This window comes from Panthera uncia, chromosome B1 (genome assembly GCF_023721935.1).
Source record: "Panthera uncia isolate 11264 chromosome B1, Puncia_PCG_1.0, whole genome shotgun sequence".
NCBI classification, from domain to species: Eukaryota; Metazoa; Chordata; class Mammalia; order Carnivora; family Felidae; genus Panthera; species Panthera uncia.
Window position 1 is genome coordinate 178,373,349 of NC_064811.1, and position 24,819 is coordinate 178,398,167.

Below are 24,819 nucleotides of genomic sequence, written 5' to 3' on the forward strand. Positions count from 1 at the left end.
AGAAGGGTGTGTGCCACTTCAAATGGGAGAGCAGAGGCACACTTCATTAGCCACTGGAAAATCACAGTAATGTGGTGTCACACAAAGGATAATTCTCCAGCAGTGGAACTGCAAGGCATGTAATATTGTAGTCTAACTGATTAAAGAATTCAAAATTTCCTCATGAGAAATGAAGACATTTAATTAGCTACAAGAAAACTTAGAAAGGCAATTCAGTGGACTCTGGAATAAAATTAATGAACAGGAGACGTATTTTTTTTGTTTTTAAACCAGAGATTTAAATTATAAAAATAGAATGAAACAAATTCTGGAGCTCAAGAACTTAAAAAGATGAGTATGTAGAAAGCATAAAGATTAGGATACATCAGACAGAAGAAAGAATAAGCAAATTGGGGGATAGGAATTTAGAAATGACTCAGTTGGAAGGTGAGAGAACGAATATTTTTAAGAAGTTAAGAAATCCTACGAGAGTTGTTATTCTGTCAGACAAGCAAATATCAGAATGGTTGGTATATCAGGAGAAGAGAGTGGGGAGGGAGCAGAGTTTATTTTAAAGTGGTAATAGCACAGAACTTCCTAAACTTGGGAAAGAAACTAGACGTAAGTCTAGTAAGTTAAGGGAACGTCTTACTATCTCAGTGTAAAAAGATCTTTTCCAAGAAACTGTTCATAATCAGGGAAAAAAAGGAAAGTAACCTAGAAAGGAACTTCCTATTAGGATATCAATGGATTTCTCAGCAGAAACTCTACAGACCAGGAGAGAGTAGAATGACATATTCAAAAATTGAAAGGTAAAAATTGCCAGCTAAAAATACTTTATCTGGCACAGTAACCCTGTAGATATGAACAATAAATAAAGGCTTTCCCAAACAAAAGTTGAAGAAGTTCAACACCACCAGACCTATCTTACAAATAATGCTGAAAGTTGTTTTTCAAGCTGAAATGAAAAAGTGCTGTTTGGACACATGCATAAAAAATGAAAGTCTATAAAACTCTGATAAAGGTGGTAGAATTTAAAAACTGTAATTCTGTATTAGTATATTAACCCCTTAATTATAATATGAAGGTTAAAGGAAAGAGCACTAAATAATTACAGCTACTGTAACTTGTTAATGAATTCACAGTGTAAACATTTTGTGACATTAGAAATATAAAAGAGGAGTAAAACAGAACTTTTATAGGTCAATGAATATAGTCTTTTTTTCCCCTGCTGATAGCAATTTATTTGAGATATCTAAGCCTCATGGTAACCACAAGTAAAAAAATCTAAAGACAGGAGACAAAATAAAGGGGGTGGAGGTATGAGGGAGACTGAATAAATCACCATGGAAAACCACAAATTCACAAAGATACAAACAATGGAGACAGAACAACCAGAAGACAAGAGATAAGATGGCAGTAGTAAGTCCTTATATATCACTTACCATATTAAATGTAAATGGATTGAAATAACCAATAAAAAGACACAGACTAGCTAAATGATTTTTTTTTTAAAAAGCAAGACCCAAATATACGCTGCCTGTAGGAGGCTCATTTCAACTCTAAACACACACAAGGGCTCAATATCAAGAGACAGAGAAGGATACTCTAAGCAAGTATAAACCAAAAGAAAGTGGGATTAGCCATACTTAGATTGGGCAAAATAGACTTCAAGCCAAAAATGTTAACAAGAGACAGAGTAGGTCATTATATAATGATAAAAGGGTCGATACATCAAGAAGACATAACGAATGTTATGAATGTTACCCAACATCAGAGTACCAAAATATATTCAGTAAATACTAACAGATCTGAAGAAAGAAATAGAACAAAATGCAGTAATAGGGAGTTTCAGTAACCCACTGTCAGCAATGAATAGGTCATCCAAATAGGTAATCAACATGTTGGGATTGAGCCACACTTTAGAATGAACGTAACAGACGTATATAGGATATTCCATCCAACAGACTACTATTCTCTTGAGAGAGAGGCTGTATGCACCAGTGGAGGAGGGGCAGAAAGAGAGGAGGAGAGTCCCAAGCAGGCTCCACACTCACCACAGAGCCCTATGTGGGGCTTGATTTCACAACTGTGAGATCATGACCTGAGCCAAAATCAAGAGTTGGACACTTAACCAACTGAGCCATCCAGGCACTCCTGTAGAATTTGTTTTTTTGTACATAACAGACCTTGTATCCTGAAAGTTTGTCTGTTTGTTTGTTTGTTTGTTTGTTTTGAGAGAAAGTGAGCACATATGAGCAGGGGAGAGAGAGAGCATGAGCCAGAGTTGGGGGGGCTGGCAGAGAGAGAATCTCAAGCAGGCTCCAAGGTCAGCAAAGAGCCCAACGCAGGGCTCTATCCCACGACTCTAGGATCACAGCCTGAGCTGAAATCAAGAATCAGACACCCAACTGACTGAGTCACCCAGGTACCCTCCATCCAAGAACATAAAACACATTTTCTTATGAAGTGCATGTGGAACATTCTTCAGGATACATCATTTGATAAGGCCCCAAACACATAGGCAACTATCTTTTCTGACCACAATGGTATGAAACTACATATCTACAAGAGGAAATACACAAATATGTGGAAACTAAACAACACACCTCTAAACAACCAGTGTGTCAAAAAGAAATCAAAAGGGAAATTAAAAATATCTTTAAACACATGACAGTGGAAATACAACATACCAAACTAATGGGATACAGCAAAAACAGTTCTGGGAGGTAAGTTTATAGCATTAAATGCATAAATTATGAATTGACAGTGATCTCAAGTAAACAACTTAAATTTACACTTCAAGGAACCAAAGAAAGAACAAGAAAGTAAGCCCAAAGTTAACATAAGAAAGGAAGTACATAAGTATAGAGTAGAAATAAATGAAATAAGGACCAGAAAATCAATAAAATGTATCAGTGAAACTAAGAGCTGTTTCTTCAAAAAGACACAAAATTGACAAATAGCTAAACCAAGAAAAAAAGACTCAGAAATGAAAGTGAAGACATTACAACTGATACTTCAGAAATACATAGTATAACAGACTTCTATTAATAATTATATGCCAACAAATTACATAACTTAGAAGAAATAAATACATTCTTAGAAACATGACTTGCCAACAGTGTTTCAAGAAGAAATGGAAAAATCTAAACAGATCAAAACTGAGTAAAAATATTCTATCTGTAATCAAAAACCTCCCAACGCAGAAAACCCCAGGACCAAATGGCTTCACTATGGAGAATTGTACCTAACACTTAAGTAAGAATTAACACTGGGGCGCCTGGGTGACTCAGTCAGTTAAGCTTCCAGCTTCAGCTCAGGTCATGAACTCACAGTTTGTGAGTTCAAGCCCTACCCTGGGCTCGCTGCTGTCAACACAGAGCCTGTTTTGGATCCTCTGTCTCTTTGCCCTTGTGTGCTCTGTCTCATAAATAAATTTTTTTAAAATAAAAGAATTAACACCAATCCTTCTCAATCTCCAAAAAAAAAAAAAAAAAAAATTGAGTAGGGAACACTTCCAAACTCATTCTCTGAGGCCAGCATTACGATGATACAAAACTAGATAAAAGCACCACAAGAAAAGTATACACTAATATCTCTTATGAGTACAGATACAAAATTTCTCAAACTATGAGCAAACCAAATTCACGAACACTTAAAAAGGATTATACATCACAACCAAGTTGGAATTGAAAGCTTTTCCTCTAAGATCAGGAAGAAGACAAGGATGCCTGCCAGCATTACTGTTCTTTAATAAGCTAGAGCAATGAAGACCAAGAAACAGAGGGCATCTGAATTGGAAAGGAAGAAGTAATATTGTTGCTATTTGTAGACGATATGAACATACGCATGCACACACACACAGACACACACACTTACACTGAGAGAATATCCCAAACTCTCAACTAAAAATGCGTTGTAACTAATTAACAATTTCAGTAAAGTTACAGGTTACAAAATCAACATGCAGAAATCAGGTGCATTTTTTACACTAATGATGAAACATGTGAAAAAGAAAACAATCCAATTTATAATAACATCGGAAACAAAATTCTTAGGAATAAATTTAACCAAGGAAATGAAACGTCTGTACAACAAAACTCCAAGACTTGCTGAAAGAAATCAAAACACAAACAAATGGAAATGCATTCTCTGTTCATGGATCTGAATAATACTATTAAAATATCCATACTCCCCAAAATCATCTACAGATTCAGTGCAATCCTCATCAAAATATAAAGGCTCTTTTTTTTTACAGAAATGGGAGAAACACTCCTAAAATTTGTACTGAGCCACAACAGCCAAAATATCTAAAGCAATCCCAAGGTAAAAGAACAAAACCAGAGGTATCACACAGATTTCAAACAATACTTCAAAGCTGTAGTAATAAAAACAGTATCGGACTGGCACAAAAACAGACACAGAGACCAACGGAACAGAATAGACAGCCCAAAATTAAATTCCTGCATATACAATCTACTCAAATTTGACCGGAGGGCCCAGAACACTCCATGAGGAAAAGAGTCTCTTTAACAAATAGTTTTTAGAAAATGGATAAGCACATGCAGAAGAATACTAAATCGACACTTTTCCAAAGACAACATGCAAATAGCCAACCGATACATTAAAAGATGCTCAACATCACTCACCATCAGGGAAATGCAGATCAACACCACTATGAGATACCACCTCAGTTATGGTAGCTGTTGTCAAAAAGGTAAGAAATAGGTGTTGGCGAGGCTGTGGAGAAGAAGAAGGTTTGTTCTGTTGATGCGAATGTAAATTGGTGCAGCCACTATAGAAAAACAGCATGGAGTTTCCTCAAAAAATTAAAAATAAAACTACCATATGATTCAACAATTACCTTTCTGGGTATGTGTCCAAAAAAACAAACCCACTAATTTAGACAGATGTATGCACCCACCCCTCTGTTTATGGCATCATTATTTGGAATAGCCAGATATGGAAATAACCTACACAACCTAAGTGTCTGTTGATAGACGTGTAAAAAACAAAAACAAAACAAACAAAATGATAGGCATACAAACAGTCTTGCTATTTGGAATAACATGGATGGAATTTGAGCACAGTGTGCTAAGTGAGATCAGTCAAGAAAGACCACTACTGTATGATATCACTTACATGTGGAATTTTAAAAAGCCAAACTTGTCAAAACAGTAAAATGGTGGTTATCAGAGGATGAAATGAAGGGTAGTAAGACAAATGTTAAGGGTACAAATTTAATGAGAGTAGTAGTAAATAAGCCATAGAGAACCAATGCACAGTGAAACGAATATAGACAACAATGTTGTAGTATGATCAAACTTGCTAAGAGTCTCGAACTTGATTATTTCAACCTTTAAAAAAGGATAATTATGTAATATGATAGAGGTGATAATTATTATTACAATGGCAGTCAAATTACAGTATGTAAATATATCATATTAACGTTGTACACCTTAAATTTACACAATGTATGTCAACATACTAAAAAAACATATTAAGGTGTTTTTTTTTTAATATGTAAAAAAACACATTGCATTGTAGTTAAGAGCAAATAGGCATTGGCTTCGATAGCCTTGGTTTGAATTCTGGCTCCAGTAGTGCCTAACAGTGTCCCGGTTATTAACCCCCATAAGTTTCATTATCCTAACTTATAAGTAAGAATAAAACAATACCCACCTCACAGCACTGTTAAGGGGCTTAATGAGAGAAATCCATGCATAGTGCTTACCTCAGTTGCCTGCACATAGTTGGGGTAAATAAATGTTGGCTATTAGTATTAAATGACCTATATACGTATATACAAGACAACACATGAAAGGAAGAGAGTTTATATGCAACACTTTCATGTCCAGAAAAAGGAAGTGCCCTACAAGTTAAGAAAAATACAGAGATGAGGAAAAAGACTTATGGGAAAATGAGCAAAAAGAAAAAAAAGAAAAAGAAAAAGAAAAAAAACAATATACAAAAGATTAAAAAGAAATGAGCTTATCAAAAGATACTCAAACTATTAATACAGATTCTCCCTAATCAGTTTGATAAAATCAATAGTTTGGCAATACTATTGGTGAAATATAAGGAAAATACAATATGATTAAACCTTAGTTAATTTGAAAATGCATATGTGCACTCTCTAGAAAACTCTACATGTAGACCTTAGAGAAAACATTGCCCATGTACATGTAAAAAGATCTTTGTAGGAATATTTGTAATAGCAAATATTTGGAACAATTTTGCATAAGATAAATGCCCAGCAAAATGTGGTTTATGCTTATGAAAATCTTATACATAATTTTCCCTTGCAAACTGAATTTGTGTGAAGTTCAAAAATTCCAATGAGAAGCATGTTGTTTGCTCACATAGTTTTCCCATCATATCTTAAAAATTTGTAGAGAAAAAATGGTGAAAACGGTATGAAGATCTTTGAATAGGGATATGTTATACTTGTGTAACTATAGTTAATATCCAATTTTTTTTTTGCCTAATAAAACATACTTTTCCTTGAGATTATATCTACATATATGTGTATTTATGTCACATCTATATATGTGCACATGGGTGTTTGTGTATATATAAAATTTTACCCTGAAAATTATGTTATTTTCCCATTGATTTTATTAATAAAATTTCAGAAGCTATGTAGGAAACGGGGTCCTAAAGTATTTTATTTATAATATCTACATAAAATCATTTTATTTTATTTTATTTTTTTTTAATTTTTTTTTCAACATTTTTTATTTATTTTTGGGACAGAGAGAGACAGAGCATGAACGGGGGAGGGGCAGAGAGAGAGGGAGACACAGAATCAGAAACAGGCTCCAGGCTCCGAGCCATCAGCCCAGAGCCTGACGCGGGGCTCGAACTCACGGACCGAGAGATCGTGACCTGGCTGAAGTTGGACGCTTAACCGACTGCGCCACCCAGGCGCCCCATAAAATCATTTTAAAATGTCATTTCTAATTTGAATATTTGAAAAAAATATTTTGTTACAGTTAAAATAATCTGAATTTTCTATGAATTTTCAGATCAAATGTGTCTATTTAAATGTGTAGATTAAAATTTGTACCTGAATAAAGTAAGGGGTGTTAAAGTGAAATATAAAATAGAAACCACACTTGAGAATTCCCTGGCAGAAAAAATCATTCAAGCCACATAAACACTTTAAGACTAAATGTAGCCCTTTTCATGAGTATAAGCAAACCTTAACTTGGGATATTTCTTGTAAATACCTCTGATAATCATAAAAAAAACTTATGTCATCATTTTAAAACTGGTATGAGATAATCACTTGTAACCAATCACCTGCCACCTGGAAACCCCCATTATAATAACCAACCACTATTAAAGTCAACAACTTCTTCATTTTACTTTAGAAGCCATTCTGTAACTTCATGTCCCTGAGTTTTATAGTAGTAAGTCCTTGGGGTGCCTGGGTGGCTCAGTCAGTTGAGCATCTGACTTCGGCTCTGGTCATGATCTCACAGCTCATAGGTTGGAGCACTGCATTGGGCTCTGTGCTGACAGGTCGGAGCCTGGAGCCTGCTTCAGAGTCTGTGTCTTCCTCTCTCTCTGCCCCTAACCCACTTGCATTCTGTCTCTGTCTCTCTCAAAAATAAATAAACATTAAAAAATTTAAAAAAAAACATTTATATTAGTACGTCCTTGAATTTGAGGATTCCCAGTTTAAAAACTGTTCTTATATTCCCAATAAACTTATTAAGGATTATTTATCGATGTGGTGGTTTAAATTTGGTTATTTCTGGATTTTTGGCAAATGGAACCAGAAAAAGATGAAAGGGAGACCGACTTTAACTCCTTAGGATCTATACAGTCACAGTAGTTTGCTCCAGGGAGCTAAGTCAAGCAGTAGAAACCCTTACATATGAACAGTTTGGTACAAGCTTTTAATTTTTTCCCATCACTTTATTATTAGCATTGTCCTATGACTCTAGACTTGAGTTTTTTTCCAGTGGATTATCCAAAACATTTTAAGAATAAATCCTTAAGGTGCACAGACTGATAATACTGAAATATATTTCAATATACTGGTAATAATGAAATATTGATTCTCTTATGTTACCCTTTTCAGGCCCTCATGACATGACTGAATCTCAAGGAACTCTAATAACCAAATTTCAGTGTTTTCAAACTATGTATCATGGATCCCCCCAAATTTAGTGGTAGTATATGGTGTATACATGTGTTCAGCTTGGTTGGAGAGGGGAGAGGGGAGTGCTGATACTGCATAGTGCTGATAGTGGCTTTTTCTCTTGTATGCAGTAGGCTTCCAGGCAAGTTTGTTTGGGTTATTGGCTGGTTTTCTCCAGAAAGGGTTTCATAAAGGATTGCTAAATAGAATAAATTGAAAACTATTTGTTGACATATTAGACGAAGGGTTAGTATCCAAAATCTACAAAGAACTTATCAAACTCAGCACCCAAAAGACAAATAATCCAATGAAGAAATGAGCAAAAGACATGAACAGACACTTTTCCGAAGAAGACATTGAGAGGGCTAACAGACACATGAAAAGATGCTCAACATCTCATCTTCAGGGAAATAGAAGTCAAAACCACAATGAGATACCACATAACATCTGTCAGAATGGGTAAAATGAACAGCTCAGGAAACAACAGATGTTGGCAAGGATGCGGAGAGAGGGGAACAGTTTTGCATGGCTGGTGGGAATGCAAACTGGTGCAGCCACTCTGGAAAACAGTATGGAGTTCCTCAAAAAATTAAAAATACAACTACTCTATGACCCAGCAATTGCACTACCAGCTATTAACCCAAAGGATACAAAAATGCTGATTTGAAGGGGCACATGCACCCTATCAACAGCAGCACTATCAACAAAAGCCAAATTATGGAGAGTCCAGATGTCCATCGACTGATGAATGGATAAAGAAGATATACATAGAATGAATATTACTGAGTAATAGAACATTACTCAGAAATTAGAAAGAATGAAACCTTGCCATTTACAACATTGATGGAACTAGAGTATATTATACTAAGCAAAATAAGTCAGAGAAAGATAAATATGATTTCACTCGTGGAACTTAAGAAACAAAACAGGTGAACATAGGGGAAGGAAAGGAAAAGTAAGATAAAAAGAGAGGCAGGCAAACCACAAGAGACTCTTAAGTAGAACAAACTGAGGATTGCTGGAGGAGTGTTGGGTCAGCGAATGGGCCAAATGGGTGATGGGCATCAAGGAGGGCACTTGTTGGGATGAGCCCTGGGCATTATAGCTAAGTGATGAATCACTAAATTCTGTTCCTGAAATCATTACTACACTATATGTTAACTAACTTGGATTTTAATAAAATTTAAAATTCAAAAAAAAAAAAAAAAGAAAGAAAACACTTTGTATAGAGAAGTTATTGTAAGCATAAATGCCTAACTGGAGAAGTCAGGCATCTTTTGTTTACCAGAAATTGGATAATAGGGTCATGAAAGACTCAAATATTTTACAGTTATTAATCAGTACTTTGATCTAATGGTTTTGAAAATAGAGTGGAAATATTTACTCTGCAGAATTTTCCTTGACTTCCTCCACTTAATTGCATACACATAGGCAGATAATATTCTTTGAGTTTTCACAGTTTGGAGTAGAAGACATTAGAGACCCTGTACAAGATACTAATGTTGGGTTGTACATTTGTAGCAGTAGAAATGAATACAAGGAAACCTTAGTAAAGTTGAACAAATTGAGGAATTTCTGGGCTAAAATTATTCGCCTCTTCATTTTTTAATCCATTAGTCATTTGGGCAGAATACATAATAAATATATTTCCAGAATTGATGAGTTCTTAAATCTTAACATTAGTCCATGTCAAAAATGTTTTTTTAACACGGTTAAGAATTTTCTTATAAAGGTGGAAAGCTCCCCTCATTTTCTTAATCTCTGGCTTCTTTCAGTATGGTATGAAAATATTCATCCTGCTGCAAGCAGACATTAGGTACAGAATTTTGTGTTCATTCTTAAAATGTAAATTTCACTAAATTAAGATGCTGCTGAATTTGTTAGTGTGTTTTATTATAATGTGCATGTTTTCTTTTGTAAAATTTGTAATTGAATAACAAAAAATTTCTGAGTGACACAATACCTGATCTTAATAAATGTTTCTTTAAACAAGGTAATCTATGAAACAGCACATTAGTTAGAAGTCAGGCAGAAAAAACTATGCACACAAGCACTCGTTGTGAACTGGGGGGGAAATCATGGTAAATACAGTCTAATTTTCCGTGATTGCCAATGAAGTTTGTCCCTGTGACTAGAACTAGCACATCTCTTCATGTATAACATGAAATGGCATAACTGATTATGAGAGCCATGTAAATCATATGTGCTAAGAAATTAAAGTCCTGAAACTTAAGAACATTTCGAGTTGACCCTTCAAAATCTCGCAATTTCAGGCAAATACCAAAGAATGGTAATTTTGTGTTGGATAATAAGAATAAGTCCTATCTACCTCTGTGTACAGTTGCAACTTAACGATTCTGGAACAGAACACATCGTGTTCAGATCCAGAAAAATTAATAGATTTTATCCGCATGTATTTCTACTGTTTCCTTGACAACTACTATAGATGCTGCTATCACCATGGGGATGGTTCTTCTAAATGAAGCAGCAACATCCAAGGGAGATGTTGGAAAAAGACGGAGTAAGTCTCTGTTGCTATTTTTGTAGTTTTGCTTTAGTCTTAAGGTTCATTTAAATAAAATGGGAAATGTATAAAAGTCCTTAGAAAACAAATTTCTAAAGAAATGTTCTGATTTAAGTGTTTTTGGAGGGCTTTTCTGTTTTGTTTTTGTTTGTTTTTTGGGTTTTGTTTTGTTGTTGTTGTTTTACTTTTTTTTTTTTTGGATGTGTGTGTACAAATACTTAAAAATATATTTCTTCCAAAATGGGTGTGGGCGATTTTCTGTGGAATTGCATATAAAGGAAAGCTGTTACCCTTGTCAGGGCTGCTCTGACCCATGTCTACTGAAGCTGAGTCCCCGTAGTAATGTCCACGCTACAGAGTGACATAAAATTCTCTGTTCAGAGTCTTCAGAGACTTTATTGATTAAGGCTGTGTTCCTTTTACCCCAAGAATCAGGCATACATTCAAGGACTCTGTTTTCACATGGGTTTTGTACACTGAAATATAATACCTTTCCATTACCTCCAAACCTCTTTTGATCAACGTTTGAAAAAGGGGTGATCTGTTGACAGTGTCTCTTCCAGGGTCTTTGCCTTTCCCATTGGTATTCCAAGATTTACAACTGTACGGATTTCCAGCATTCTGTTTCTAAGCAAGTTAACTAGGTTTTATCTTTCTTCCTTCCTTCCTTCCTTCTTTCTTTCATTTATTTTTTTTATCCTTTGATAGAACTATTCCTTTCGGGGGGTTGTAGAAAAAAAATACATTTTTATGAAGTAGTAGATTTTGGCTAGACAAAGGAAGAACATATGAAAAAAATCTACCCTCAGGAGCATAGGTTAGGAAAGAAGAGAGGGCCTTAAATTTCCTGCCACAAACCTTTTTACAGTATTATCAGATCCCTATATAATTTTATGATTAAACCCATAATTAAAATTTTTCCCAATACTCTGCATTTCTGGAAACTTTTTACACCCTGAATTTATTTATAGGTATCCAAGAGACACATAATTTATCTTAGTTTAAAATAAAAATCTAGACTTATTTTCTTCTTGTAAGTATCACCTATGGTGACATGTATATAAGTAAATCATCATGATTTCTAAATAGTTGTCTTAAGTGTTAAAATATTTTGGATGTAATTTACAGTTTAGTCTGTCCTTTGTTTTCCCATGATTTACTATTGTAAAGAAACTATTCAAGACTCTAATGCATAAGTAATGTGCAGAATGTCATTTCATGATATATCTATCAAACAATATGCTCTTGGAAATGACAGATAATGTTTATGTTATTTATTATATGTCCTGTCTTATTAAAGTAGGTAATGGTAAGAAATACATAAATTTTTAATCTTACAACATCTGTGAAGTTTATAAAATCAGTACTTCCAACTTTCCTCTTGGTAGAAATTTCTCTGCATATCACTCCAGCCCCAGCACTGTCAAACTATTTATTCACGTGTAGTTTGAGAGGAAGAGACATGGCAAATATATTTTACAATTATTCCTTTTTGATATATAATAATACAATGGCTGTGATTGTAATTGCTCAGGTCAGAATGATTGTGTCATAGCATTTCCTCACAAGTCTGTTAACTTGTCTGGGCTGCAGTGGTTAATTCAGTAATTACTGCCTCCTCACTAGTACTCACTCAGTTCCTCTCCCTTCCCTATATACGAGGACTTGACTAATACTATTTTGTTCCACTGCGCAGAATCAAGTAAATATATTGTTTTACTTGATCATGTACTTTGAGTTTCATTGACCATGGAGCACGACCAAAGTGGCAAAGGGAATAAAAGGGTTTTACTTAGCTTCTAAAATTTAGAAAAAAAAAAAAAAGAAAGAAAGAAAAGAAAGGAAGGATGAAGTGTTTGATAAAAATACCAAACGTGGTGAGGTATGAAATAAAGCATCACATAATTAATTACGGGTTTAGTAACATTGTTATAAGCAGGGATGTTTTAACATTGTTACATCTAGTGCCTGGTGTCTGTCATAGTTGGATAGTCCACACATTTTTAAAAAGGTGTTTTTTTCATTTTGAGGTATTCAACCAGATTTTTACTTTATCTTCTGCCAATATTCATTTGAAGTTCAACTGCATGAACTTTGTCTGAAATGAAATGTCACAGAGGCTGCAATTGAATGCTTTTAAGCGCTTATGACTTTCAACAATTTGTACTCAAAACTGATTGATATTCCTGTAGAATTGAATGAAAACTGACAGATTTCTAGACCATTTTTTGACAGTATCATACCTTACCTACTGCTTGATTTCCAGGATTGTAATTAAACCTGGTCTCAGACCTGCTAGAATACTTTTAAATGTATTTTATCATTATGGAAGTATATAGAACTGCTAACTTTTCCTTGTTCTCCTGTGCCTTAGTATTTCATTTCTTTACTCCTCTTTCTTTTATAATTATTTCAGATTTTTTTCAATATTTTCTAAGAATTACCTGAAACTAATGAAAGTATACAAGTATTGTGCAAATGTTTGATTCTTAAGACATGCTTAGATTTTTCTTATTAAGAGCTAACTCCAATTTCTACTTATTTATGGCATAGATTTAAGTCAGTTTCAATTTTTTAAAATGTATTTAAGTTTTTCATAATTCTAAACATGTCTGCATTTAATTGGCTCAGATTTTTAACAAGTATTTTAATTTTATGAACATATATTTTACTAATAGAAATAAATTTTGTTTAAATACCCAATATATTTTCATATGTATTCCCATTGCATATGTTACAGATATTATTACTCTTTTAGAGTAAAATCTTCCTAACCATAACAGAAAGAAAAGAAAACAAAAAAGTATTTTCCCTATTGTCAACTTGCCTGGTTTAAAGTGGTAGGGGAAACCTAGACCACAGCACCTCTTACTGTAATACTGGCCTTCCCTACCTTCGTGAAAACAAACAACTCTTTGACACAGTGACCTACAATGTGGGGGGGATGTCCCCACTTTGGCTTTCCAGAATCCACGTTACTTTGTTCCTGAAGCCTTTATTCTTAACTTTTTGTCCACCAGGATGACTATTTCTAAGTAACAGGCTTTTACCGAAGCAGTAATCTAGTTAATAATCTAAAATAACATTTCCTTGTAAATATTGCATGGCACCTGAAAAAAGTAAAATTATAGTTACTTTTCTGATAATGCAAATGTCTATGCTAATATAGCCAATGCTTTATAATGCAGGGGCTGATAATCATGTTTGTGGTTTTCACATATTTTGTCTTGTTTTGATCCCTCTGGGGCATTTTAGTACTCGTAGGAACTCTCTAAGAGAAGAAAACCACCAGAAGACTTAGATCAGTCACTTTTGTTGTTTTCATACCCCAAATAGTCCATTTTCATTGAGAAGAATGTGGAAAATAATGAATACATTGTATTTTGGATTATCTGGTTTGTTGTGCCTGTATGTGCCATGAACTATTAAAATGTAAGTATACTGTTATTAATTGAATGCATTTCAAAAACATGCATTTGGGTTGCATGTGTCTAGACCCTAATAGCATTGTCTGTCTCTTTCTAGTAATTTGCCTAGTGGGATTAGGCCTGGTGGTCTTCTTCTTCAGTTTTCTACTTTCAATATTTCGTTCCAAATACCATGGCTATCCTTACAGGTAATATCATTATATTAATGTGTGTGTTTGTGTTTTTAACTAATAAACAGAATTCCCGTGGGTAATACATATTTAAAGGCTAACATAAAGTAGCTAACTCATTTGCCAAGTGACTTTAAACTCAGTTAAGCAAGTTTTTGAGCACCTGCCATGTGTTCAGCTTGGACTTTGCAGAGGACTTAGTAGGCACAGGCCCTGTTCCCAGGCAGGGTATCGTTTCATTTTAGAGATACGTATTACATATGTATTATATATGTACATATAATAAAAGGGGTTTAGCTTTGTGGAATTCATCAGAATTTCTCTCTCTTGTTTTGTCTGTCCATCTGATCATTCACATGCAGATTCTCTGGCTTCGTCAGGTTCATATAGGATACATGTTTCCTTCATTTTATTTCTAGCATCTCTCAGAGCTAACAAAATACAGTGTAGGAAAGCAGTATGAACCCGAAAAGATACCAAGTTTACATTTGACAGGTGTTATTCCTTTATTAGTCTAGCACATGGATTTATGCTACAGTTACCTTAGTTGTGGTAGATCCCGCTTTGGGTTTTGTTTTTCTTGCACTGCATCATTTTCCTTTTGAATAAGCTTTTATTTTTTTCTCAGAAATTTTAATCAGCTCTCTTGTGAATGATCATGGTAATAAGCAGCTGATACACATCACAAGAGCAAGTTTTGCTAAAAGGACTGCAGAGATTACATGCCAAAGATTTGGACAAATCCTGAGCTAAATCCTAAAAACCTGACAGTCCAGGGGAAAAATATCTATTTGTACAACTAGTTCACTGGAGGAAAAAATAAAGGTGATAGCAGAAGCAAGAGTGACAGAGGTAATAAATGAAAGAATGAAAGAGAGAAATAATCCTAAGAAGAGTAGAAATGTAAGATGTTGATAAGGAAGTAAAAGAAATTTCCTCCCACTGAATTGTCACATGTGAGAAGCTTGGTCAGTTATGAACCTAACATAGCACCGCGTTCTCAAATGGCTTCCATTCCCAGAAGGGTGTATCTGTGGCACAAGCATTGTAGTACTTGATTTAAAAGAAAAAAAAAATCAACTTGCTCTTCTCCACAAAAGCAGTTTGTAAGGAACGAGAGAATGAGATATAGGACACCATCATCAGAGGAAAAGGAAAACATGCGCAACAGTCCCGAAGGCATGTGCTGGTCTGAGAACTTACGGAAAGACACTTGTGGCTATCCGTCTTCACAGAGTCAAGTGAGGCCCTGCGTTTAACCTTGAGGACCAAGGGCTAACTTAACGTACTTATTTGTGGCAGACATACACTGAAGTGGGCTTGCAAAAGAAAAGGAGAATGAGTTCTCATCCAAGACCAGATCCTTGACTTTGAGAGGAACTGCAAGGACAAGTACACTTTTTTCCTTTAAAACGAATGAAAAAACTGCCCACTGCTTGCCTACCGCGGATAATACCTGTCCTGTGGATAAAACTGTTAAGCTCTCCCTTCGTGAAAATGCACATTTGAACATAACAGCATATGCTAATTTAAAAATCACCTTTAGCCAGGGACGTCAGTTCTAGTTCTCCCTTTTAATTACAATGTCTGAGAATTATAACTTTTGTATCAAAAAAATACCACTGATAGTTTAGAGGTAATTCTGAACACAGTTCTGAATTTTTATTAGTTCCTCATAATTTTGAATTCTGTTTAATCTACAGTCTTTCATTTCTTCTGTATGTAGTCATCTTTACGTGTTTTATTTCTGTTTTGACTTCAATCTTAAACGTCACAAAATCTTAAACCCTTACACCCTTCATGATATTTTCTCAGTACTTCACGCTGTTATTTTTGTTGATCTTTCTAACTTTTGAAGGGGTAGGATCTGCATGAAATATTTATCCTGTTTCCTTCAATCTGCCCCACATTTTAGTCTTAGGGGTTTTTTTGTTGTTGTTTTTCTACAGTATCAGTAGGTTTCACACCATCACTAACTCTCCTAGGTTCTCTGTTAGGTTTCAGTAAGCAAACTTCCTGGATTTAAATTCCTGATCTGTTACTGGATGTGTGACCTTGGACAAGTTACTGGACTCTTCTGAACACTGGTTTTCTCATTTGTAAATGGAAAAAAAATTTACATGCTTCATAAGACTCTTGTCAGGATTACATGAGAGAATGCATGTAGATTACTTAACACATTACCGAATACATGGTAAATGCCACATAGTATTAATTACTCAATAACTGTAAGTTGCTAATTATCAGTATTAATTATTCAATAACTAAGTTGCTAATTATCATCATTAATTCAGATGTAAATATTTCAAACTCATTTGTATTTAATCTCCTTTCCTAAGCAGGATTTTCTTTACACTGAAGATTAAGTAACTGTTTTATATTTGCATGATTCAGTTGAGTGAAGAACAGATTTTCCCTGAACCTTTTGACGAACTTAATTGGACTCCTGAGTCCCTTGAAACTACCAGTGAAATATCAAGATTATTAAGAATTTGGTCTAATTACCATCTGAGCCATGGTTCAGAAAGGAAATTTTATTCCAGGGGTAGCAATGAATTCCTTTTTATATTAAATAAAGATTAACTTTAGGCTTGTCCCATCTTCAAAGAAAAGCAAAGAGCTAGTAGTGATACACGATAGTCTTCAGTAATGGGTAATTCCCCATTATTTTTCAGCGACACACTTTGACCTACAAAAAATCAAAAAATTTCCATAAAAGTACTTATGACCCATGTCTCTCATTTAGTAAAAAACTAAAATGAACCATTCTCTGTTAATTACCACTTCGCTTCCTGTTTATAAAACTCTTTAGACAGAGAGAGTGGCAGAATGGACAGATAATATTTACATTCAGAAGAGTGGAGTTCAAGTTTAATGTATATTATAGTGATTGAGAGCTCTAACTCTGCAGTCACACAGATCGGAGTTTGAATCTTAGACCCTCTCTTCACTAACTTTGAGACTTGGAGTTAGTCACTTAAGTTCTTGGTCTTATTTTTCTTCATTTCTAAAATAGTGTTTTAGTTTCTTTATGGGGTTTGGAGACAGGCTCAGTTGTTCGGTTTGTGTCACGTTAATGCTGTATCGTTTGCCAAGATACTTAACTCTGCTGAGCTTCTTTCTTCATTGGTAAACTTGGTAGAACACCTGTCTCAGAATGTTGTGGGGAAAAATTATATAATTCGTAGAGCCTGAAATGTAGGCTTCTCGATAAATATTACTTCGCCTACGTCTTACCTTTACAATAACTTCAGCATTTTACCTCATTACATTTGTGTTCAGCATTTTACTTCATTACCTTTTTCACTAAGTATTCATACAGAACTGTTTCATGTATTCAAGTCATTTTCATTCTGTAATACTGTATGGTATTATAGAGAGAAGTCCTTGAAAATACCTTTTTTGTATCTCCAAAGTGCTGTGCACATAGTAGGTGCTCTTCATATTAGTTGAACGTTGAACTCAAAAACATTTTTTATTTATTCCTCATCTAAATGCAATAGGAACCGTTAAGATAGAAAAGTAGTGGGGAAAAAAGAGTACTGGTTTGCCACATTGCACAACTCCAGAAGATGGAATTCACATCAAATGACACCCCGTGGAGTTGTCAGGGTATTCCACACACCTAAAGGGATGTGTGGTGTGTTGAAAGATAATTATTTAGAAACCAGAGCTATAAAGATACTTATTGCAAACTCAGATTGATTCTTAGCTGGCTGACATCAAATATTAAAAATCTATTATTAATTAAAATTGCATATAATGGACATAGAAACTATCTTCTATTGTTTTTTTTAAAAAAATACTTGTATTTCCTGATGTCCTTGGCTATTTTGAGAGATAATGAGTAACAAAAAATGGATTTACCTTCAGTAATGGAAAATACACAAATAGCTGGAAATGAGAGCTATTCATATGAATTTTGAGAAAAGTATGATACTGAATAAGTACAGCAGGGCCAAAAAATCCCAGGGTACAGTATTATAGCAGTATCACATTTTCTATATCTTACATGTGGATCTTTCATCTGTAGAGACCATATTAAATATAGCCTTGAGCCGTACAAATATAAAAACAATATCAAAATGGTGTGGTGATCAGCCCATAATACATGTAACTGCTAAGAATTTCACTGGGATTGTCTTTCTCCTGCTGGGTTCCAGCTTTGAAGAATGACATAAGTGACCAAAGATGTAGAGAGGATTCGGGGAAGAGCTGGAATGCTCTAAAGGCACCATTGTCTGGCCCTTCTCTTGTATAGATAAGGAATACAGTGCTAAATCTTGTAATAATACTGTGCAAATGGAAATTGAATCTTAAGGACTATTTTTTCCATATTGTTGTATTTCATTGTGGTGTATTGGAAAGTGATCTGGACTGAGTGAGAAGATATGATTTGGACCATGGCACTTTAAAACTGTAACCTCAGGCAAGTCTTTTAATCTTCTCTGAGCCTCAGTTTTCCTCATCTTTCAAATAAAGGCCATAATATTTATCTCATGAGTAAGACAAGTTGTAGCAAACTATCGTTTTACAGATGTAAGATAACTTTTAACTGTGAGACCCCACATTCCAGTCGTGGGCTACTGTGCTTAGCGGCTTTACAGACAAGCCCTCAGATACAAATCTCAAGCAATAGACTCTGACCCATGGAATTAACCATCTGACAAGCAGTATATTTTTAAAATGCTCCTATATGTGCATACGCACTCCACTCCAAACAAAATGTAATTTCATTTAGTTACCTGTGTTTTATTACTTTAAGGAGGAAAGCAGAACCAAAACAAATGACAGAAATATACTGAACTCTGCCTAGGACAGGTGTAGTCTCAGCCCTTTTTCAACTAACGAAAATGTCAAGATAATAAAATAAAATACAAGTCTCTGAAATATGTACTAAGATTTTTAAATTTTTTAATGTTTATTTATTTTCGAGAGAGAGTGTGTGTGTGAGCAGGGAAGGGTCAGAGAGAGAGGGACACACAGAATCCAAAACAGGCTCCAGGCTCTGAGCTGTCAGCACAGAACCCAACACGGGACTCAAACTCACAAATCATAAGATCATGACCTGAAGTTGGATGCTCAACCGACTGAGCCACCCAGGCGCCCCTCTGTACTAAGATTTTTAATCAACATTTGGTAATTTCAGCAGTAAATACTAGGAACCTCTACATGAGGCCAAAATAATTTTTGTAGAAAATTGTTTTGTTCCTTGACGTTTTGTACTGCACATTCCAAGCCCTTCAACCTCAGAACACATAGTCTGAGCGGACACACACACACAGATAGCTCTCGAGGGTCAGTTCCGTCTTGAAAGTGCAACTTTCTCCACCATCCAGCACCCCACTGAAAACAGGAAAAGCATAGAGAGCTCCCATGGCCTAGAAGACTTTTTGCTTCTTCACCTTTCCCCCAACCTTAGTCCACACACTAGCTTTATGTTTTTCCCCAGAAATAGTATCCACATTCCTGATCATGTCTAATCATTAATAATCATGTTAGACAAACTGTTACTAAGTTTCTCTGTGTTCAGGCCGTGTAGAGAAGTGGCCTTGGCAGTAGTTAGATTTGACCTCTGGTGCCCTGTGCGACCATAGATACAGAAAGGTTTCCATACTCAAAGATCTCTTCCCTTCTCCTAATAAAGTCCTGAATTTCCTTAGGCCTTGTTTTAGATCGTTTGCTTCAGACTTGAACTTTTTCTGGGTTCAGTAATTTATTATTACAAAGCAAAGAAGCAGGTTAAAGAGGCCTAGCTAACAGCCATAATGTACTTCTCGCTTGCAGTCCCTTAGAACATTTAATATAGAGTAAAGGTTAAAAAAAAATCTCACGAATAGGAATCATTGAGTTCCACCAACTACAAGGCCAAACAGGAGTGAAAAATCAAGTAGTGGGCCATCCATGCTCTCTGGAAAGAAGCAAGGCTTTTCCTGTCTTCTCTACCTTTTTTTTTTTTTTTTTTTTCCAAAACCAAAATGAAGTGTGAGCAGCTGCTGATTGAACACATGAATGATTTCTGTAAGACAGAGTGTCTTGTAATCAGGTCTCCCTGACCTAGTTTGAGAATAGGCAGTTAGTACAGAAGAAAATTGTGTCCACCCGAAGAGCTCAGAGAACTTAACAAGCTCCCAGTTGGACAGAATTCACTCATTTAAGAGCATTGTGTACATGCTGGTTTTTTTTAAACACCAACAAAAGACAGTTTAAGGTAAGTAAAAACAAAATGCACGCCACTGTTTCATCCCTATTTAAATATTTCACAGGAAGAAAAAAGGAATAAACATGCTGTGCATATAATCAGTGTCTCCAGTGACCAAAACCAGAGGTCTCTTCTCGTTCTACAACCCACATAATCATTCTAGCACTTTAGTTGACCAGCTCCTCTTTGAAACGTTTTACCTTGGATTTTGTAACATGATACTTTTACACCTTCCTTTTTCCTTCCCAATTATTTCCCACTTCCATATGCAAGTCAGATCCTGAACACCTTTCTCCTGAGATCTAGAACCAGACCTGAATACCACATTACCACCTCACCCCCCACACGGCTAAAGGGCAGCCTCCTCTGTGCTCCAAACCTATTTTCTGCTATTCTCCCCATTTTCCCTAAGACGATGTTCTTCTCACAGTCCTAGAGGAGTCACTCGTCTGGGCCTCCATCACTCCTAAGCTTATCTCCCAATGTATAGTCATTATCTTCCGTAAGCAATCACTTATTCTAGAGTAATACAGAATTAATTTAAGATATGCACAGATTATGTTGCTTTATCAAAATCCATTAATGGATAATAACAAGAAAGAGGGGAAAAGCTAATACATATTCCTTTACATGATCTAGATAAGCAAAAAGATAAAAATTTGAAATTTTTCATAATCAACACCTAGGTTATCGATGTCAATTCTTTGGCTTGTTTATCTTTTGAACCTAAGAAGGGATTATACCATACATATTTTATAAGCTACTTTATCCCTCTCATATACATCGTGAATAGATTTTAGTGCCATTAAGTATTCTACAATATGATTTTACTAGGGACATAATAACTCCATTGTATCCATCACCTTAAATTCTTTCAAGTTTGATTCTGTCTGTGTCCTCTATTTCTTCTTATAACACACACAGCCTTCATCATACCCTATGACGTAGTAGTACACGAGTCAGCACCTATTGCCTGTGGACCACATCTGGCCGCCTGGCCATTTTTGTGTGCCATGTAAACTAGGAAGTGTGTTTACAGTTTTAAGTTAAGGGGGGGGATATCTTGTGACGTGTGAAAATTATTTAAAATTCAAATTTCAGTATCCGTCAAGAGTTTTATCAGTACACAGCCAGATTCATTTGTTTTTATATCGTCTATGGGCTGTATTTGCACTACAACAGCTTAGCTGAGTGGTTTCAACAGAGACTTCTAGCCCACAGTGTGTATTCACTTTCTGGGCCTTTTACAAAAAGTGTACGGACTCCTCAGTTAGACATACTGAATACAGCACAATGTTACTGTCATTCTTTGGCACATTTCTGCACTCAGCCCCTTTAGCCTAAGCCACTATCGCTTCATTTAACTTCTTCTCAAAGTCAGAGTTTTGCTTTATATGCTTGTTTTTCAATTCCTCTAACACTTTGACTTGCCATCATATCAAGTATATCACTGTGTTATACTTGATTTTGTCTGGGTCTTACTTTCCTCTGGAAGAGAAATATAATGGCCATGACCTTTAGTCATTACATGTGTTACGACCACCCTTCTATACATGATACTCTCATATACGATAGGTGGTCAATAAGTCTTTGCAGAATACTGATTGAGATGGACAGTGTTTGGCCCAAATTTGAGAAAATAACTACCATTTTAAACAATGTTTCTCTAGAAAAACTTATTTTGAATTTCAGATAATAACCTTGCTACCAACTTTTAGAACCTTGGTTCTCAGCAAGTCAAGGACTACATTTTTATGTCAATAAAATGTGTGCTAGTGGGAGGGAGTAATTAGGAAAGAGCCGGACCTGGAAGGTGTTTTGAGATTTCCATCCCATCCCTTCTTTGTATACACAGTCTCCTCTGCATCAGTGATGTGCTCTCAACAATAATCAAGTTACACAGACTAGAAGGGAATAGTTGCACCCATTTAAGCTAGAGAAAGGGAGAGTTTCTGGGACCTAACTGTGCTGGTTCTACCCGGCTCTCTAATCCTCCTGTGTAGAACTCACCGGCCTGGCCTCCAACTTCTACTACTACTTGAGTTCGTTGACCATACATACAGTCGCTTCAAAGCTGGTCACAGTAGTCAGTGTCTGTCACACACGTGCCGACTACCATGAACTGTGAGGAAAACCATTCATGAGAGGGTGGAGGAGAGTCTAGACAGAAGTTGCTGGTGGCACCCAAGGCAGCTGCTCCCTCTCTGAGGAAAGCAGCCACAGCCCTGAAAAATACATTTCAAGTAAGAGGAGGCTATTCTGGTTTGCTATTCAACAGTTTTACCCAAGTATTTAATACCTTTTTACAGTAAGCATTATTGGAAAGATAATATCCAAGCATTATTAGAAACATAAATATATGAGAACTGTTATGCCCTAAGATTACTAGACAGGTAAATGAAAAGAAAAAAAAATCTTGTCGGAACTTGATGTGTAAGACTGAGGGACAAGTCCCGAGTGGTGAAATCCATATGAAACATTCATACTGGAATATACGTTGGCTATTTAATATTAATATTCATGTTAATATTGAATGATTACCTAGAGAATAACAGTGTATCCTTCTCTAAGAAGCATTTTAAGCAAACAGTTTTGACAGGCTTCAAGCTGTCCAGTGTCTTCAAACCCTTGTAAACTTACAACGCTTTTTATGAAAAAGATTTTAACTATAAAAGAACAGGAAGTACTCTGTTAAACTTATCCTTCATTGTAGAATAGTATCAGTTCAAGATAAAATATATATTTGTCATTGCACAAAAGAATAAAAACGAAGGATTGTTTTAACAGCTTTTTATTTTTTTTATTTTTTTATTTTTTTTATTTTTTTCTTTTAGCGTTTATTTATTTTTGAGACAGAGCATGAACGGGGGAGGGTCAGAGACAGGGAGACACAGAATCTGAAACAGGCTCCAGGCTCTGAGCTGTGAGCCCAGAGCCTGACACGGAGCTCGAACTCACAGACCGCGAGATCATGACCTGAGCCGAAGTCGGCCGCTTAACCGACTGAGCCACCCAGGCGCCCCTTAACAGCTTTTTAAAAGAAATAAGTATTTTAGTTTGGGAAAAATCCCTAGCATGAACCAATAATGTGGTGACTAAGGATTCTTAGTTTATTTTAATATTAAGAAGATACAGAGATCCTTTTATTTTGTAAATTTAACATCTAAAAATGATAGAATCTTTTTTGCTTTTCCAGCTCCCAAAAGTTAGGAAGTATAAGATGATCACAGGGGTCATATTACTGTTTTTGCTCTTACGGTAAAGTATTTTTAGCGGTGATAAAAGGTGATCTTTAGTGCACCACACCTTGAAGTGTTCAGACCATGATTAGAAAACAAAAACCAACACCCTACAAATCCTCAGTTTTGTTAAAGTTATAATTTTTTCAACTTTACATTCTAAATTGTTTATGATCAAGTTTTCTTTTTATCATTAACCCTCCTTCTTCAGTTAGCTTTAATCTTTAGGGGAAGCTTAAAATGCATGACGGAAAATGCCAGAGTTCCTCTCCAAAGGCCACCTCCACGTGCATTGCCATCAGTGTTAAGGATTGTGTGGCCTGAACGGCAGCCGCTGCTGAATGCGCCGGGGACGTTTCCTGCGGACATTCTTGTTCTCAGAGGGGGTTAGCCTTGCGGTACCTCAGCCAGAACTTGCTAGTTTGAAAACAGAAGCAAGGTCTTGTTGCATCTAGGTATCAGCTCATGATTTCCACCCTTTACTAATTCCTCAGAGACAGATATACAGAGTAATTGTTTTAGTTTGCATAGCATGTTTACTTTATAATTTACGTTATATAACATTTTAAGTATTTACTGCAGATTTTATGTCAGGTTTTATTTTTTTTTAATAGTGTTTACTTTGAGCACATAGTGTCACTAGGTTTGTAAAGTACAAGCTCTAGAAAGAACTCTGGAGATCATCCAAACAAATGTTCTTCTCACTAATGAGGAAACCGAGGTTCAGAAAGACCAAGAAATATATGACGAGGATATTATAAACATCCAACTAGTAAACTTACTAAGCTTAGTTTTCCAGCTACATGGCTTTTCAGCTATAGCAACCATTAACTTCATTTTCGTTTTAATGTTCAGTTAAAACGTGGTTTGTCTCTGGTTGTCCTACAAAGTTGTGTTGTCAAGACAAAAAAACCACCACGTGTTAGAAAAAGGTACAAATGTCAAACAAAGTCAGTCAATGTTGTTTAAACTGACTTACCATTCTACAAGTTCTATTTCTGTTCATAGATTAAAACTTTGCTTAGGGAAGTTAAAAACAGCGATCTTCTGCTTTCATTTCTGTATGGACAAGCATCCATTTGTGTTTCCTCAGAATCTGATGACACGATTTACGTGTACATT

General features: G+C 35.5%; 1 protein-coding gene across 6 annotated transcripts in view; it reads left to right on the top strand.

Moving 5' to 3' along the window:
* Positions 1 to 24,819, top strand: part of TUSC3 (tumor suppressor candidate 3) — a 277,933-nt gene that overhangs the window by 246,499 nt on the left and 6,615 nt on the right. For 3 of the 6 annotated variants that reach the window (XM_049631696.1, XM_049631694.1, XM_049631691.1), the window contains 2 exons: positions 10,581 to 10,655; positions 14,184 to 14,274. In XM_049631696.1, the coding sequence (XP_049487653.1) occupies positions 10,581 to 10,655; positions 14,184 to 14,274 (166 nt within the window). Of the gene's footprint in view, positions 1 to 10,580; positions 10,656 to 13,913; positions 14,149 to 14,183; positions 14,275 to 18,624; positions 18,686 to 24,819 lie in introns of those variants that run through there. The other 3 variants (XM_049631692.1, XM_049631693.1, XM_049631695.1) reach the window with 3 other exon arrangements.